Source organism: Lipophrys pholis (genome assembly GCF_963383615.2).
Source record: "Lipophrys pholis genome assembly, chromosome: 16".
Lineage (NCBI taxonomy): Eukaryota > Metazoa > Chordata > Actinopteri > Blenniiformes > Blenniidae > Lipophrys > Lipophrys pholis.
Window position 1 is genome coordinate 9,920,175 of NC_137634.1, and position 15,392 is coordinate 9,935,566.

General features: G+C 39.9%; 3 protein-coding genes across 6 annotated transcripts; 1 reads left to right on the forward strand and 2 right to left on the reverse strand.

Moving 5' to 3' along the window:
- The first annotated feature begins 566 nt into the window (after positions 1 to 566).
- LOC308121638 (claudin-15-like) lies at positions 567 to 5,636 on the forward strand. Of its 3 annotated transcripts, XM_080482994.1 has the most exons (6): positions 567 to 732; positions 919 to 1,059; positions 3,852 to 4,016; positions 4,664 to 4,745; positions 4,849 to 4,959; positions 5,037 to 5,635. In XM_080482994.1, exons 1-6 carry the CDS (start codon positions 696 to 698, stop codon positions 5,134 to 5,136), a joined length of 636 nt encoding a protein of 211 aa, XP_080339120.1. In that variant the 5' UTR covers positions 567 to 695; the 3' UTR covers positions 5,137 to 5,635. The 3 variants fall into 3 exon arrangements, with proteins under 3 accessions (XP_080339120.1, XP_080339119.1, XP_080339118.1); XM_080482993.1 differs by having other exon boundaries at positions 721 to 1,059; XM_080482992.1 differs by lacking the exons at positions 567 to 732; positions 919 to 1,059 and adding an exon at positions 2,479 to 2,855 and having other exon boundaries at positions 5,037 to 5,636.
- On the reverse strand, positions 5,380 to 8,616 carry sat2b (spermidine/spermine N1-acetyltransferase family member 2b). The gene is made up of 6 exons (XM_080482995.1): positions 8,451 to 8,616; positions 8,269 to 8,320; positions 7,205 to 7,288; positions 6,919 to 7,020; positions 6,765 to 6,805; positions 5,380 to 6,621 (listed from the first exon to the last, which is right to left on the reverse strand). The coding sequence occupies exons 1-6, from the start codon at positions 8,511 to 8,513 to the stop codon at positions 6,442 to 6,444; spliced, it is 522 nt and encodes a 173-aa protein (XP_080339121.1). The 5' UTR covers positions 8,514 to 8,616; the 3' UTR covers positions 5,380 to 6,441.
- A 1,113-nt stretch (positions 8,617 to 9,729) lies between these two features.
- taf6 (TAF6 RNA polymerase II, TATA box binding protein (TBP)-associated factor) lies at positions 9,730 to 15,386 on the reverse strand. Of its 2 annotated transcripts, none has more exons than XM_080482606.1 (15): positions 15,171 to 15,386; positions 13,607 to 13,787; positions 13,384 to 13,470; positions 13,097 to 13,250; positions 12,948 to 13,004; positions 12,733 to 12,852; positions 12,504 to 12,625; positions 12,307 to 12,384; positions 12,092 to 12,193; positions 11,819 to 12,001; positions 11,261 to 11,335; positions 11,053 to 11,178; positions 10,789 to 10,962; positions 10,425 to 10,616; positions 9,730 to 10,294 (listed from the first exon to the last, which is right to left on the reverse strand). In XM_080482606.1, the coding sequence occupies exons 2-15, from the start codon at positions 13,760 to 13,762 to the stop codon at positions 10,004 to 10,006; spliced, it is 1,917 nt and encodes a 638-aa protein (XP_080338732.1). In that variant the 5' UTR covers positions 13,763 to 13,787; positions 15,171 to 15,386; the 3' UTR covers positions 9,730 to 10,003. The 2 variants fall into 2 exon arrangements, with proteins under 2 accessions (XP_080338732.1, XP_080338733.1); XM_080482607.1 differs by having other exon boundaries at positions 13,607 to 13,764; positions 15,171 to 15,378.
- Positions 15,387 to 15,392: the final 6 nt, after the last annotated feature.

Here is a 15,392-nt window from a genome sequence, read left to right on the forward strand (position 1 = left end):
TAATGCTTAACCAGCGCTGAAAAAAAAAAAAAAAAAAAAAAAAAAAGACACTTTCTGTCTTCAATAAGTCACCCAGACACATTTCACCCAGCTTTCAGTGTTTGTTTTTACCTAATTGTCAGTGGTTCTCCATAAGTATTTACTTAAGGGACTTGAAATAACCTCTCTAAAATGACTTGCTACTAATGATGTGAAAGAAGATACAAGCAGGACAAGATAATGTGAACAACTGAAAACCTTCTGCACGCCATCAGCCCACAAGTACGATGGGAACGTCTCGTAAGGAACTGTCACATCGTGTCACTGAATCTTTCACTTACTGTCTGTTTTTCGTGTAACGAGTTTGAATTTGATGCAGATTTTGCTTTGTGACTCAAGTATCCATGGCAGGATTTTAACTGAAATCTCCGGAGAATGAAACACACATCTTGTTAAATGTCTCCTGAAGTGCCCTCAGAAGCCCGTCCTTAAAGCTGTTGGCTCTTTGATTTAGAGCCGTGATGACTGTTTTACAAGAGATTATCTCGATCTCCACTGCCAATCAAACGAGGCAAGAAAGGCTCATTACATACTTACATTTCTGTAGAACCATACAGAGCGCGTCAAATGGCAACAATTTTTGGGCGGGAATAGCAAGACTTAGAATGTAGCTACAGCCGACAAATCAATGTTTAAATTGGTCCAGGTTTGAGTGCATGAGAGAGAGAGAAAAAAAAAAAAAAAAAAAAAAAGGTCAGTTCTCACTCACCCAAAAATGTACATCAGATACAGAAGGTACCAATAGGGCTCCTCACAGAGGCAATATTGTTGCTGTGAATTACTGATAGAAAGTTACCTTCAAGATGAAAGAAACCCTGGAGATTATAGCACTTTTCTTAGGTTTTGGAAGCTGGATATTGAATTTTGTTTCACTCCAAGATCAGTATTGGAAAGAGTCCACCCAAGATGGGAGCGTGATTATAACCTCCACAGTCTATGAGAACCTCTGGATGTCGTGTGCCAGTGATTCAACGGGGATCTATAACTGTCGAGACTTTCCATCCCTTCTTGCTCTCCCAGGTGAGTGAAAGTAAACGCAGCCTCACAGTCTTTTGAAAAGAAATTGATATATCTCACATAGTTCCAGAAGAATCTTTTCATTTGGATTACCGGTTTGGTGTTAATCAATATCTGGAGCTTTGTACGTTGTCATTCAAACTTTACGTTATTCTCTCATGATTCAGCATTATTTTATAGCTGAGGTTGCACTTTCTGATCTAATAGTTGAAGAAAAGTGCACTTTTCAGCTCTTTATAAAATTGAGACTTAAGCTTTTATTCTTTCATCTTCCAAATTATAAAGGATTATTAAGTAATAGAAATATTAGCGACTACATATATAGAGCTAAATAATCCTATTTTATCATCTTCCCTTTTGTATTTCTTATAAAGAACAATGTAACTGTCAATTCACTTTTGAATGAAATTCAATTATTTCATTATTACTGTCATTATTAGTAAAGAACAAAATATGTTTGTAAATATGTAACAAAATAAAACTTTGCTGTTTTTCCAGTGCAAGTATGTTTTCTTCTTGTCATCTAAGTTAATCTAAATTTGATGGGAATGTCTGAAAGCATATCTTGTTCTGGATTACATTATTAATTGCATTTTTTTTTTTTAAATTTCTAAAAAATCTCATACAAAATATAGACATTATTGTAGGATGATGACTTTATAGTTTCCATGTTCTTTTAATTTCATAATATTAAAGCTCTTTCTATCATGGTGTCCACTGTATCCAGGCTTTGTAATGTTCATCATAATGTGGTATTTAACAAATGGTAACAGTATGAGACAGCAACAAGCAAGTCAATCTGTTTCGAGGTCTTGAGATTTCTAAAATTACAATGTTATCCACAACTGAAGCACTATAACTTTGTGTTCATATAGTCAGCTTGGGCCAAAATATTTGACTTCTGGAGTTTGAGTTTAAACCAATGGGATTAAAGTCAAAACTGTTTTGTATGTATGAACAAAAAAAAAAAAAAAACATGGTGATAAAAGCCTAATAAGTCTTTTGGGATGTCGGACAAGCAAACATCTTATCTGTGCCTCAGAAAACTCGGTCTTCTACGGGTCAGTCTCGCGGTGTTGCACCCTGACCCCTCAGTGCCCCCAAAAAAAAAAAAAAAACTTCACATCACCCCTTGAAAAGAGGGTGAAGTGTTAAACCAATAGGTGACTTCAATCCCATCAGTAATCTCTAATATTGTTGACACAGTGTTCAAAGCGAATGGCGAGAGGTGACAAATGGCTGAATGTCTATAGACGTTTGTAAGTAGTCTGAAGGCTGGACTTCACCTCTCTGTTGTCCCGTACGTTGGGTAAACATTTGGAGACTTTTGAAAAGGTTCAATAGAAGTGGGAATAATGGGGGAAAATCATAAGTGGGCTGTCAGGAATTAATCATTGATTTGTGGTTTTTCTGTGGCACATTAGCACAGGGGTTGCTGGGAATCGGTGCGGCACATTGAGGCTGTGTGGCCAACAAATCCTCTGGTTTGTGAAGGAAAGATACCCTGCAGAGTTAACGTTTGTATTTAGTGTTCCTCTCTCTGGATAACACTATACTGGCCGCGTTGAAGGAGCAAGGAAATATGAATCCATCCGTAGAAGCTTTTGCTTTCTTCCTGGGCTTTCTGGCGTGGCTCATGGTTGGGATTGCCCTTCCAAATCGATACTGGAGGGTCTCCACGGTGGACGGTAATGTCATCACCACATCAACCATCTATGAAAACCTGTGGATGTCCTGTGCCACTGACTCTACCGGAGTTCACAACTGTCGGGACTTTCCATCTCTGCTCGCACTTAGTGGTACGTTGGCCGCGCAGGAATTGTTTCGTTACTAGCAGTGAGGCTCAGGCTCGCATGCTACTCGTATACTCAGTTACTCGGGGTATTTAGGAACGTGACGTTGCAAACAAGTTACTTTACTCTTGAGGAAACTGAGTGAAACTGTGGTGTTGAGGAAGAGCTTCAGTAACACACGGAAGAATAGAGGGCTTGTACTTAATCTGAGTACAGTAAGTACAGTGAACCAATCTTAACTTAAAGACAAACACAACAGTAGATATATTAATTATTAATGCTTTCTGTCATGTTTCCTTTATCTACAAGTTAATGAGGTGTACTGTTAAGATTACAAGCGTCTGCTGTGCTGTATATCATCGGTAATGAGGCGATGTAAGGAGATATGACGAGATGCGGGAGTACGAACAGGCACAACCACAATAAACAAAAACGCTTAAAATAACAATATTTTACCTAATTACCACAGACAACATTGAAATGCCCATGTAAGCCTATTAAACGTTAAGTTTGATCCTAGTTAACTTCTTTAAATATTTGCTCCAAAAGGTAAATAGTTATTAGGGGTATCGGTCAAACGGTATGTGTATTAGTAAATAGTACATTGCATAAAACTGAAAATACTTCATCGCAATCATGTGTTAAACATCTTTATGCATATAGATTGTTAGATTGATACTCGGAAATACTTTTATTGGATGTTAAAGACTCGATCAAGAAAAGCAAAAATACTTTTCATATCTAACGTGTACATAAACACTGTGACCACCGCGTCTTAAGCATCAAAATGAATGACTGCATTTTTATCTGAGATTAAATGTGATAGATTTGATTTGTTGTTTATCGTTTTTGGCTGCATGCTAAATAAAAACAAGGCAAACGCATTGCAAAACACATTTGTTAATATATGTAAAAAAAAAAAAAAAGTTCCTTTGGATTTTATACGGTCTGCCATTGTTGTGTGTAAACATTTCCATTGTGTCCCTTGTTGTTTGCACACAGGGTACATTCAGGCCTCGCGAGCCCTGATGATTGCTGCCATTGTATTGGGGACGTTTGGACTCGTGGCTGCCCTGGCAGGAATGCAGTGCTCCAAGATAGGCGGAGAAAACTATGTAGTGAAGGGGAGGATCGCTGCGATCGGAGGAGCATTCTTCTTGTTGCAAGGTAAAACACTTGCAGTTGAACTGCTCATGCTTCTTGGTAGGTTTTTGGGGTTTTTTTCCCCCAATGAGCCTTTATGGCTGAAGAGAGTTGTGTCCAGCCTTTAGAGCCAACATTAATTACTGATAAAAAACATAAAATTGCTTTCAAAGTAATTTGACATAGCACTTCCACCCGGGAATGATCTCTACACAAAACATCTGGCCAGGTAAACATGTCTGTCGTGCCAATCTCTGTGTACGGAAGACAAGATATCAGAAAATGGTTCAGCAGTTCAAAAGGTTATCCCGACTCACAAAGGCCTGCTCTTAACAGTCCATTTATTTGAGTGTGAACGACAGAGTGAGACTCCGATAAAACAGCAATTAATTTAACTTGGCAGACTATCTTAACTTCATTTTACTGAATGGTGTGCCAGGATTGGGGTTTGAATGCCAATGTATCAGCAGTTAACTTTGTTTCAGCATAAACGGCCTCATAAAGCAGCATTTTGCGGGGATATTCTTTAATTCCACGAGGAATGACAGCTGTACCCTAGAGAATTACTTTTTAAACATGGATTAATTCACCCACGTCCATTGTGTACATTGTCTGTCGAATCAAACTAATATTTAAACTGTGATAAGTGAACCAGGCTTTGTGTTTTGAAGGGCTTTGCACCCTGATCGCTGTGTCTTGGTATGCAGCCAACATCACCCAGCAGTTCTTTGACCAACTTTATGCAGGGACAAAGTAAGTCAATATAACCTACATATGTAATTCCAGTGGGCCCGCCAGGACATCGGACAATGCGCGATGCGTAACGCCGTTCAGTTAAATGTTCCTGTACTTGCAGGTATGAGATTGGAGAGGGCCTGTACATCGGTTGGGCTTCAGCCACATTGGCCATCTGTGGAGGTTCGTGCTTGATGTGCGCCTGCAGATTCGAAACCCCCAGTGAAAAAGTGTGAGTATCTGATGATGAAATCCTTGCCCCCACTTAGCAAAGTACTAAAAGACAAATGATCTTATCTGTGTGTTTAGACCCTATCCATACCAGCCAGCCTCCAGAGGATATGTGCTCTCCACGGTGGAAACGTCCCAGGCGGCCCCGAGCAACTATGGAAGGAACGCCTACGTCTGAGAGGGAAAACCAGCCGCGTCTGCTCCCTGGATTTTTCTGTTTTAAGAGAAAATGAAGACCAAAACGTTCTGAATGCGCGACAATGCATTTACTACAAACCGCTGATTCTGAATTGATTTCATGTTTTCATGACGTACATGATTGCGTAGTGTTTTTGTCGTCTCAATATTGCTTCTGTGTTCGAGCGTCATCTATGTACACGGTGAGCTCCAAAGTAAAGTTTTCAATTTCACAAGTACAAGTACCAATCATAACTCTGCAAACACATGAACTCATTAGGTCTTTGCTCACTCAAGTCAAACTTCTAGATGCGATGAAATATATTCATACTGAGCAGAACTAATGTCAACTCATGTTTTATAAATGTAAATTTTGTATTTTTGATGCCAGTTTCAGACTATTATTTATTATTACAGTAGAAATTTTAACTTAAAACACCATGATTATCCCCTGTTGTGTCACACTTTGTTGAGCTCATTAAAGTATTCTGATTTACATTTATTGTGGGGCACAAGAAATGCATGTTATTGGAAAAAGATATCGCACAGACATCAGATTCCTCACAACATGATTTCCCAGACATAAAGCACAGTCAGCATTAATATATCCTTACAGTCCTCTAATGTGGCAGCATTTTCTGAATTCCATGTGAACAGCAGCCACCGAAAGCTTCCATTTGAGTTCACGTCCTATTTAAAGATAGCAGGTTCAAGATTACATGAATTCATCAAAAAGAACTTGAGCAACTACCAGCGAAGTCCACATAGTACTGATTGAGCTCATCACTCCCATCTCTCTGCATTCCTGGTGTAATGTTTCCCCACACATCAATGTAGAGTCGAATGAAGAAACTCTTTTTTTTTTAAATTTAATTTAATGTTCCCATATGTGATTTTCATCTGACATGAAGCTCATCAAACATGCAGTATTTCCAAAAGAGACATCTACTGGCTTCTATGTGCCACTAAGTGCACCTTTTACATTTTAGGCTAAACTGCCACCTACTGGATATTATGGGTATTTGTGAAGACCTCAAATAGATTGACAAATAATACAAATCACAAAACATTATTAGTGTCTGCAATGTAAAAAAAAAACCTAAACTAACATCCAGATCCCAGATTTGAAGTAAATCAGTTTACAGTTTAGATTTTATTTGTGACTCGGTTTAGCTTGAGATTTACTAATCCCGGAGAAACAATGTTTACCTTGTGCTTGTGGCATGATCTTATAAGATTGATGAAAGCAAATTGTTCATAATTATTGACAACAGGATACAGTTGACATCGTTCCCCGGGCCGTCTCTCAGTCTTTGGGAGCTTCATTTGCTAATTTGTCCAGGTCTTGTCCATCAAACCGTATGAAGTGCCAGCCTTCGCTGACAGTCAGGTCCTGAGCTCCTTTAGCGGCGTAGAAGTCTCGAGATGGAGTATTCCAGTCCAATACAGACAGCTGCAGTCGCACACACTGCTTCTCTTTCCCTACCTGACAAGAAAAACGCAGTGAAGTCATTAATCCAGCACTTTCACGACGTTATAACATACTTAAAAAAAAAAAAAAAAAGAAGCTGATTCAGATTATATGTATGTATTGTATGCACAACCAACAGAAAAAAAAGGCCTCCTTACCTCCGCAACTTTGGAGAGTAAACCCTTGCCAATGCCTTTTCCTATATAAAATATTCATAAAGAAATGTAGAGACTTATGTAAATAACATTTATTAATAGTTCCCCCAAAAAATATTCAAGCTGTTTTGTTTAGGTGTTGTAACACACATCGTACCTCTGAATTCTTGCATCACATACAGGTCCTCCAGGAATATGCACCGTCCCCTCCATGTACTGTAGGTGTAGAAGTAAAAGGCGTATCCTACAACTGTGAATCCTGAATGAACAGAAAGAAATGCATCCAAAAGTTGATACAATCTAAAATAACGTCAGAATTTCTGTGCATTGACAACTTGTGACTCAATAAATTTGCATGTTCTTTTACGCAATAATGTAAAAGACTGTTCATGGTAAGAAAGATGGACTATAAACCTTTCCATCCACACGGGTAAAGGGCTTACCGTCTTTAGATTTATGCTCATCGGACACTTCTGCAACGAGGCATTCAAAGAAAGGATTCTGGCAGAAACCGTCGCGCTCCAGCTCTGCAGTGAAACCCAGAGACATTTACACAAAGGCACATAATCCATCTTTTAACAGAAAAATAATAAGTGCATTTGGCCCCGTTTATAAAGTGACAATTTGTTTTGTTGGTTTTTTTTTAAGTCAATGACATTCGGAAGCATTGGGATCCACTTGTTTGACTTGGTGCAAGTGTCACACACAAGCAGTGGTTAGTGCTGTCGCCTCACAGTCAGAATGTCATAGGTTCAGTTGCCGGCTGGGCCTTTCGGTGTGGAGTTTGCATGTTCTCCCTGTGTGTTCGTGGGTTTCCTCCGGGTACTGATTTCCTCCCACAGTCTAAAATCGTGCATGTTACCTTAAATTGCCCTTAATTGTGTATGTATATGTTGTGTTGACTGTCTTTGTGTTCACCCTGTGATGGACGACAACCTCTCTAGTGTGTACCCCTGCTGAACGACAGTAGTGAGCTGGGATTGGCTCCAGCACCCACTACTCTGACCAGGTTAAAGCGGAATAGAAGATGGATTGATGTATGCAACAAAAAGTTTTTTTTTGTTTTTTTCCTGACTTACAACACTTGTTGATTCCTGCAATATTTTGTAAAGAAAATCACACAAAAATCCTGGAAATGTTATAATTTCTGAGAAAATGGCCCACAAAACCACCAGGGTTTGAATCTTTAAACTTTATGTAAACAAACACAAAACTACTGTGTGCAACTTCCAATACATACAGTGATGCCTCTAGTTTAGCATGCATGCGTGTACTTCTTTTCACTATTTTCTACTTTGTGGATGAAGTTTTAGAAAAACATTAACGAGGCCTGCAGAGTGTCTTCCTGCTGTACCTGCTGGGTCATTCTACATTAATGATTTATGAGCGAGTTGCTCAGTGCATGTGTGCTATTCCTGCTCTGGATGAATAAAAAGTGGAAATGACACAAAAGCTATTTTTGATGGAGGTCTAGTGTATTTCCATCTATAATAACACAGTGCAGTACCTTCGTGGGAGATCTCCACCTGGTCCGGCATGTTTTCATAAACCGCCAACTCCTGAAATTAAAATGTGTTAGGAAGTAATCTGTCAAACAAACCGTGCATGCAAATGCTGATGACAGTGTTTTACACGCATAAAGCTCGTGAATATCGTTGTTGTAAAGCGACTTTAGTGATCCTGACCCACCATGATCATCCTCGATATGTCTCTACAGTCCTCTTTCGTCGCAGCACGAATTCTAAAAGTCATCTCTACAGCAGGAGCGAAAACTACAACTCGGTTTCTTCTGGTTTTGCGTTCAGTTTTCAGTCGAGACGTACACGTGGTGTTCACTGTTAAACTAAAGCAACACAACACTGACATTCACAGCGTTTACAAACCGGAAGCGCTTCGATTAGTACTTCCGGTTTTAAAATAAGACTAGGCATCTAATTAATGATCGGAGCTTATCCGTGATGATATGATGCAGTCAATTCAAGCGCCGAAAACAACAGTTTGTGACTAATTTATAGATTCCACACTTTAGCATAATCTATAATATTCAACACATTTCATACATATTTGAAGAAAACACCAACAACGCTCTCTCTCTCTCCCATCTGGAATATAAGGGTTCAATAACAGTGCACTAACATTTCTTTTCAAAAGTCGGACTTGTTTCAGGAAGACGTTTCTGTTCTCATCTGAAAAGCTTCATCAGTTTTGAGAACTGTGCAACAAAATTATACTTAATTATACTTAGAACTATTTGCCTGCAACGTTGTAATTATAATACCACATTCATTCAGATATCATGCAATGTTTATATTTGATAGTTAAGTAAACGGATGATTCATGATCATATTTGAGAAAATGGCCCAGAAAACCAAGGTTTGTATCTTGCAAGATCCTGTAGAGACTGACTAAACTATGCCAAGATACACAAAACGACTATACATATCGAAAGCTATCATTCAATAAATCTTGTGCGCTATTCCTGCTCTGGTAAAATGAAGTCTATGATTTATCAGTGTGAATGACACGCGAAAGGTCTTTTAGATGGAGGTCCCCTGTTGTAGTAAAGTGACTTAAGTGATCTTGACTCACCATAATCATCCTCGATGTCTCTGCGGTCCTCTTTCGTCTCAGCACGAATTCTGAAATTCATCTCAACAGCAGGAGCGAAAACTACAACTCGGTATCTTCTGACTTTGCGTTCAGTTTTCAGTCAAATGTTTAACTGAAGCAACACAACGTTCACAAACCCTTCACGTAGTACTTCCGGTTTCAAAATACGTCCACATTCAGATTAAAATCGGAGTTTAGTCATAAAGATAACACAGTTAATTTAAGCCAGTCAAACAATAATGTGCGACTAATTTAGAAATGATAGGAAACAGATGTAAGCTAAGCATACAGTATATCTTGTGAAGTCAAAACATTATCAAACATTTCATCCTCATGATATAAAAAACATCCACAAAAAGGATTTCATACAAAATCTGATTTATTGTAGGGTAAAAAAAAAAAAGAACATGAAATCAATTAGAATATAAGCTGAAACAGTAAAGATATCACAGATTTATCCATTGATTTTTTTTTTTGTTGGGCATCGATATATTTTCAATGTCTGGTCACATTTTACTCTTCATCAGTCAAGAGTTCTTGTACCCCCACCCCCTCCAGAGTTAACCCTTTCAAGTTCAGCCCAAACAAATCTCCTTGTGTGTTCAGCTGCTCCACTATCAATACAAATAGTCTCAGTGTGGCGACTGTGTGCTCGCTCCCGGAGACTCGGACCGGTCTAGCTTCATCCCTGTGTCTAATGAGGTCGAGGAAATTGAGGTGGACAGCACCGAGCTCTTGGGCTCCAGAGAGGAGGAGGCAGATGAAGGCAAAGATACGACAATGTACTTCTGCAGAGGTCTTGAACTCGTCAGTCCAGGGCCACTGCCAGAGTCCAGCTTTAAGAGAGGCTGCATGGTGGAAGTCGCACTGGGAACCGTACTGGTTACTGGTGAGGCCGACTGGGAAGAGCTGATAGTTATGACCTAGAGGAAGGATGGAAAGAAGACATGTACATTCTGTATACTGTATATATGGGTCAACACAAGTATCTAAAAAGTACCTTTGCAGCGCAGTCATCATTTAGGTGGACGTGAAACTGAAAAATCAAAGTACCTGCTGGGTGGAGGCGGCGCCAGCACTGGTTGCCATGACGATGTACTTTGTCGCTGGGGGAGATGGCTGCGATGGAGTACCAGGCCGGGGGGACATCAGGGTGAGGGAGCTTGGTACCTTGATGATACTGGGAGTGCGAGGACCTGTCGACCCACTTAGCCCACTTTGAGAGACTGACAGGGTGGGACGAGGCTGCAAGAAAGAGTCATCATGCATTTATAAACAGCACGACATGAGTTTATATTCATGTCTTTTCTCAATTACACAATCCGCGTTGGCCTGGGGTTTCATATCAACTTAATTTAGTAGTCTTTTCTACATCAGTTTGTATTATAACGTACATTTCTAAACCGGTCTTCAGTACCTGTGTGATTGTTAACGTGGTCCTGTTGACTTGCTGCGCTTGCAACGCCGCTTGAGTCCGGGCCTTCATTACGTGAGAGCAGAGCATCGGCCCAAGGTAACCGTAGTCTGTCCGATACTGCTCCAAGTTGTCTGCCTGAGGTCGTATCTTTGCAATAACACTGGCGCAGTGTTTCTTTAATAAAAAAGACAAACAAAGAAAGAGTGACGATAACTCAAACTATGAGGCTTACAGTCGAGACGCTATCGCAGTTCAATTTATTACCAGCAGGAGGCTCTGAACATGGTCCGCTCCGATCTTATCAATGTTGGAGACAACAGGTCCTTCATTCACTGCTTTGATGCGAGCACCCTCTAAAGTAAGCCGAGGAAGGATCAATGTCTTAATTACCTGCGAAGAACAAAAAGCAGGAGGGTTGGCACCAACATCAAGAAAAAAACAAGGGGAAAAAAGCAAAAAAAGTTTCACGTACATCTGATCCCAGTTCAGCGAGCCCGGCGATGCAGCCGTAACGTGTCGTCCACTGAGTTTTGTCGTCCAACAAACTCTGAAAACAGATCGATATGATTTAATATTTGAAGTATTTGAACCAGTTATTTTTCTGATTAACAAATAGTTACATTGTTCTCTAGAACAACAACAAATCATTTTAAAATGTTTAGGATTTTCATGTAATTAACAATTGGGGGAGAAAAAACAAGTTTCTGGGTTAAAGGCAGCTCAGTCAGTTTGAGTGAATGTCTCAGAATTTGCTTCCTGAAATGATTTAGCCAGATATAAAAATGTTAAGCAGTAAGTAGGCCAGGTAAAAGGTCAAATGAAATGTTTGAAATTTACAGAAATGTGTGGTATTTATGTATAGTTAAATTAACCCAATGAGCTCCAGGATAAATAGACTTGCGACTGTATTAACCCAAACAGGGTTTTCATGGTTTATCAAGATCCTCTAAAACGACCCACAATATTAGATGGTTTTCTTGTATTAATGTAAAGTTCAAAAGACTGTAATGACTGCAATGCATAATCTCACCTTGGTGAAAGTCTTGGTAATACGGGACTGGATGTTGTTGGTTGTCGTGCTGAATGTTTTACAACTTTGGGCCATCAGACGAGCGGCAAAGTCTCGTAAAGCCCAGTGGTTGTCAACATCTGGTCTTAAACAGAGCTGCTTACTCACTATGCAGGTGACCACCGCTGGGATGAGCTCATGGAGCTACAGGGGAAAGAAAGAAAAGAAAAAGTTTCCATCAAAAGGCGTGTTTTGAGTATTATTTGATTATATTATCAAGTTTTTTATACTTACATATTTCTCCAAATACAAAGTTGGGTTGTCCATTAGAGCTTTTACCATCCGCATTAGATAAATCAGCAGAGCTAAGTTGTTTTGCACCACATTTACACGAACCTTGAAGCAAAGCATGAAGTCAGCACTTTCAGCAAATATGCAATTTCTGGGTTTTTTTGGGGGGGGGGGGGTCTTAATTTCTAAAAATTGGATAAAGTTCACAAGATACTTACCCCTTCGGAAATAAATGTGCTGAATCTTGGAAGCATTTGGTACAGCCCAGGATCAGTAGCAATACTCTGCAAGGCTTCCTGTGTGAAGCAAATAGCAAAATGTATAAAACATGAAGATAATTTCTGCTCAATGTCAAGTCGTCATTTAACCACTTGTCATTAGTATAATTGTTCTTGTAGAAAACACATCAACTTACCGCTCTCTTGGCTTCACAGGAGCCGACACATGCTTCTGTGATCTCCTTGTAGTAGAGCTGCTGTTCGACAGACAGCTCGTGAGTGCTGCGAGGTTTCAACCTTATTAGCCCCTTTTCTTTTCCTAAAAGGAAAACCCATACAAACACATTATTAAGTGACTCCAAAAAACAAAACAAGCTCGGGGAAGGAGAAGATCAAATAAGTTAAATCACAAGATCTCGTATATACCTTTGCCATCAGGGGGTGTCGTGCCTTGACTCTTTCCTTGAATCGTACCTTCCTCCTCCTGACCAGGTTTAACCACTTTGAGGGGCTCTGTAGATTCTGCTTTTTGTTGCTCTTTTGGCACTGAAAGTTGATAAGTTAAACATGAATGTCATTTATTTTGTAATTCAAAGACAGCGTTTTTACCTCTCCAGAAAGAAAAAGATAATAAGACGAACCTGGAGGTGGATTTTCAGGAATAGAAGGCTGCACTCCTTCAATACTTAACCAGTGAGCTGTGGAACAACAAACGCACATTGTTGCTTCGCCATCCTGTCAACACAGCATGATGGAGTCAAACTGCATGGGCACCTGATGAATCGCTTACCTTTAAGAGAGACGTCTAGTGGAACTCTGGGGAGCGGTGTGTTTATAATGTCGCTGAGATCGACTTCCTTTTCCTCGTAGAAATGAAGCTCTCTGCCACCACCGCTTGCGAAGCGAAACGGGATAAACTCTTGAGACTGGAACCCATAGAGAGGCTACAGGAAAGAAAAAAAGAAAACAAATTTTAAAAAAAACAACACAAAAAAGCAGCAATTAGATCAACTTCAGGTTTTTGTGCGTGATATAATCATGATCTTCACCACAACTGATGTTGACGTTGCCTCTTACCTCCACATTTTTTAGCTTGAGAGCATTATCTATGTCATTGGTGGTTAATTTTCGTCTCTTTCCATGATGCATAAATTTCAGAGCATCCTATTTAGAGGGAAACAATGAAAAGAAACCACAGACTGAGTAAACATTGAACTTGTAGCCATGTCAGTTACAATAAAAAAACAAGTCTTGATAAAACGGACATTGACAGCAATTCGGAGTCACATCTGTGCATTACCTGTGCTATTTCCTTTATTCGATAGCTGACCTCTTCACTTAGAGCTACGCAGCTCTCCTCCTGCAGCTGTCCTACTCCCATAGACTCCGCCATGGCCTTCATCGACTCTGTGGGAAGGACGACGGAGCACTGCTTCTGCCGACGTTCTTCTGCCATGGCTGCCACAACAAAGCACACGGCTCTGCGATTTTGACATACAGAAAAAAGCATAATGTGAGCTGTGTGTATGAAAATAATGGTGGGAAAACTTTCTGGGACTCTTTCTTGAGACTTCTCTTTCAGTGGGTCAGAAATGTTGGCGCGCTTTCTTTGTTGTGACAGCTGTATCTTCATAATACAATTAGTAACCTCCATTAGGACATTGTTGGACAGATGAACGGTTGATTTCTTGAGTGTCTGAACAATCTTATCTTAAAGGAGTTTGACAATGAAGAGAACATGACCGGCTCTCTCTCGTTCACAAGGTGCTTGCTACAGGCGTCAGGCTGTGAGAGCAGAGTTTCAGGCTATTGACGACAGAATAGTTGTTTGTTTCTCAGAAAGAGCACGAGCTTCACTCAAAACATTGACCGCCACATTGTTGATGAGTGTCCCCTTGTAATAAAGTACCAAGCGATTTGTTTGGGTTTATCTCTTTTTCATTCACTTATTATAGAAAATATCCAGGAAGCTGTCTCAAGCTTGATTGTGATAGTAAAAATTCTTCATCGTCCTTCACACATCAGTTGTAAAAAGTAGAAGGAAGTCATGGCATTGTGATGAGTCTGATGTGGTTTGGCAATGATTTAGTTGCTTTATGGTATAGCTAAGAAGTCTAAGTCTGGTGGCACAACAGGTGATTTGTTATGCTGTCTAAGACCATTCATACGCCTAATATTTACCAGGTCCTGTGTGGATGACTTGAGACACAGGAAGGTCTGAGAGGATCAAGACGCCTCGTATTGTAATAACTACATAATTAGACAAACAGGTCGAGTATCACATAATATATAGTCAAGCTTGCGGGCGGGTTTCCGCAGAGATTTGAATATTCACATATATCGATATCTTTGTTATTAAACCAAATATTACCACAGTTCAAACGTGTAAAGCTCGCAAGGTGTGAATAATATAAACGTCAGATACAAACCAAACACTGACATGATGGGACTAGCTATATTTCAACTTGATATGATTAAACAAGCGCCAACATTTTCTCACGAAGTTAATGCACTTATTTCACATATTGTTGCAATTTTGTAGAATATGGAAAAAGCCTATGTGAATAACGGCGTTTGTCTGGTTTCTTGAATACTTGGAGTGTGTAAACAAACACACTGAGCTTCCCAGAGAGCGGGTTAACCACTTAGACGGAACAACACCGAACTGGCTACAAGCGACACAAAACACACTGCAAAAGTATATTCACCCGACCACTGAACACTCATTGCACAACTACCACATGGCATCCCTCGTCCGCTTTTTGTGAACTTAATACATGTTTTAAATGAACTTATACTGCACAAAAAAATGGATGTGTGTTAGCTTGCTATGCTAACAACTTAGCTTCCGTTAACGCTTTTACCTGTGTGAAGTTGCACTTATCCTTTAGGAGTCTCGGCGGGAACTCAATCGAATAAAATCGCTCAGTGTATGCAACCGTACGGGTATGGCAGGGCTGTATCCTCGCTACAAATCTCCATCTTACGGTGTAAATCACAAACTAATTCACCGACTGCAGCTGGAAGCTCCGCCACCGAATTAGCGGTTATGTTCCGTCGCCATTTTGAGTCACGTTCCTGCCGAG

Coding starts and splice junctions, on each gene's coding strand:
- sat2b (XM_080482995.1), bottom strand. CDS start 8,513: ATGACTTTTAGAATTCGTGCTGCGACGAAAGAGGACTGTAGAGACATA. Junction 6,806..6,918: donor TGTGATGCAAGAATTCAGAG/GTACGATGTGTG, acceptor TATTTTATATAG/GAAAAGGCATTGGCAAGGGT. Junction 6,622..6,764: donor TACTCTCCAAAGTTGCGGAG/GTAAGGAGGCCT, acceptor TTTTCTTGTCAG/GTAGGGAAAGAGAAGCAGTG.
- LOC308121638 (XM_080482993.1), top strand. CDS start 843: ATGAAAGAAACCCTGGAGATTATAGCACTTTTCTTAGGTTTTGGAAGC. Junction 1,060..3,851: donor ATCCCTTCTTGCTCTCCCAG/GTGAGTGAAAGT, acceptor GTTTGCACACAG/GGTACATTCAGGCCTCGCGA. Junction 4,960..5,036: donor GAAACCCCCAGTGAAAAAGT/GTGAGTATCTGA, acceptor CTGTGTGTTTAG/ACCCTATCCATACCAGCCAG.
- taf6 (XM_080482606.1), bottom strand. CDS start 13,762: ATGGCAGAAGAACGTCGGCAGAAGCAGTGCTCCGTCGTCCTTCCCACA. Junction 13,251..13,383: donor TCAAGCTAAAAAATGTGGAG/GTAAGAGGCAAC, acceptor TCTTTCCTGTAG/CCTCTCTATGGGTTCCAGTC. Junction 11,179..11,260: donor TCGCTGAACTGGGATCAGAT/GTACGTGAAACT, acceptor TGTTCTTCGCAG/GTAATTAAGACATTGATCCT.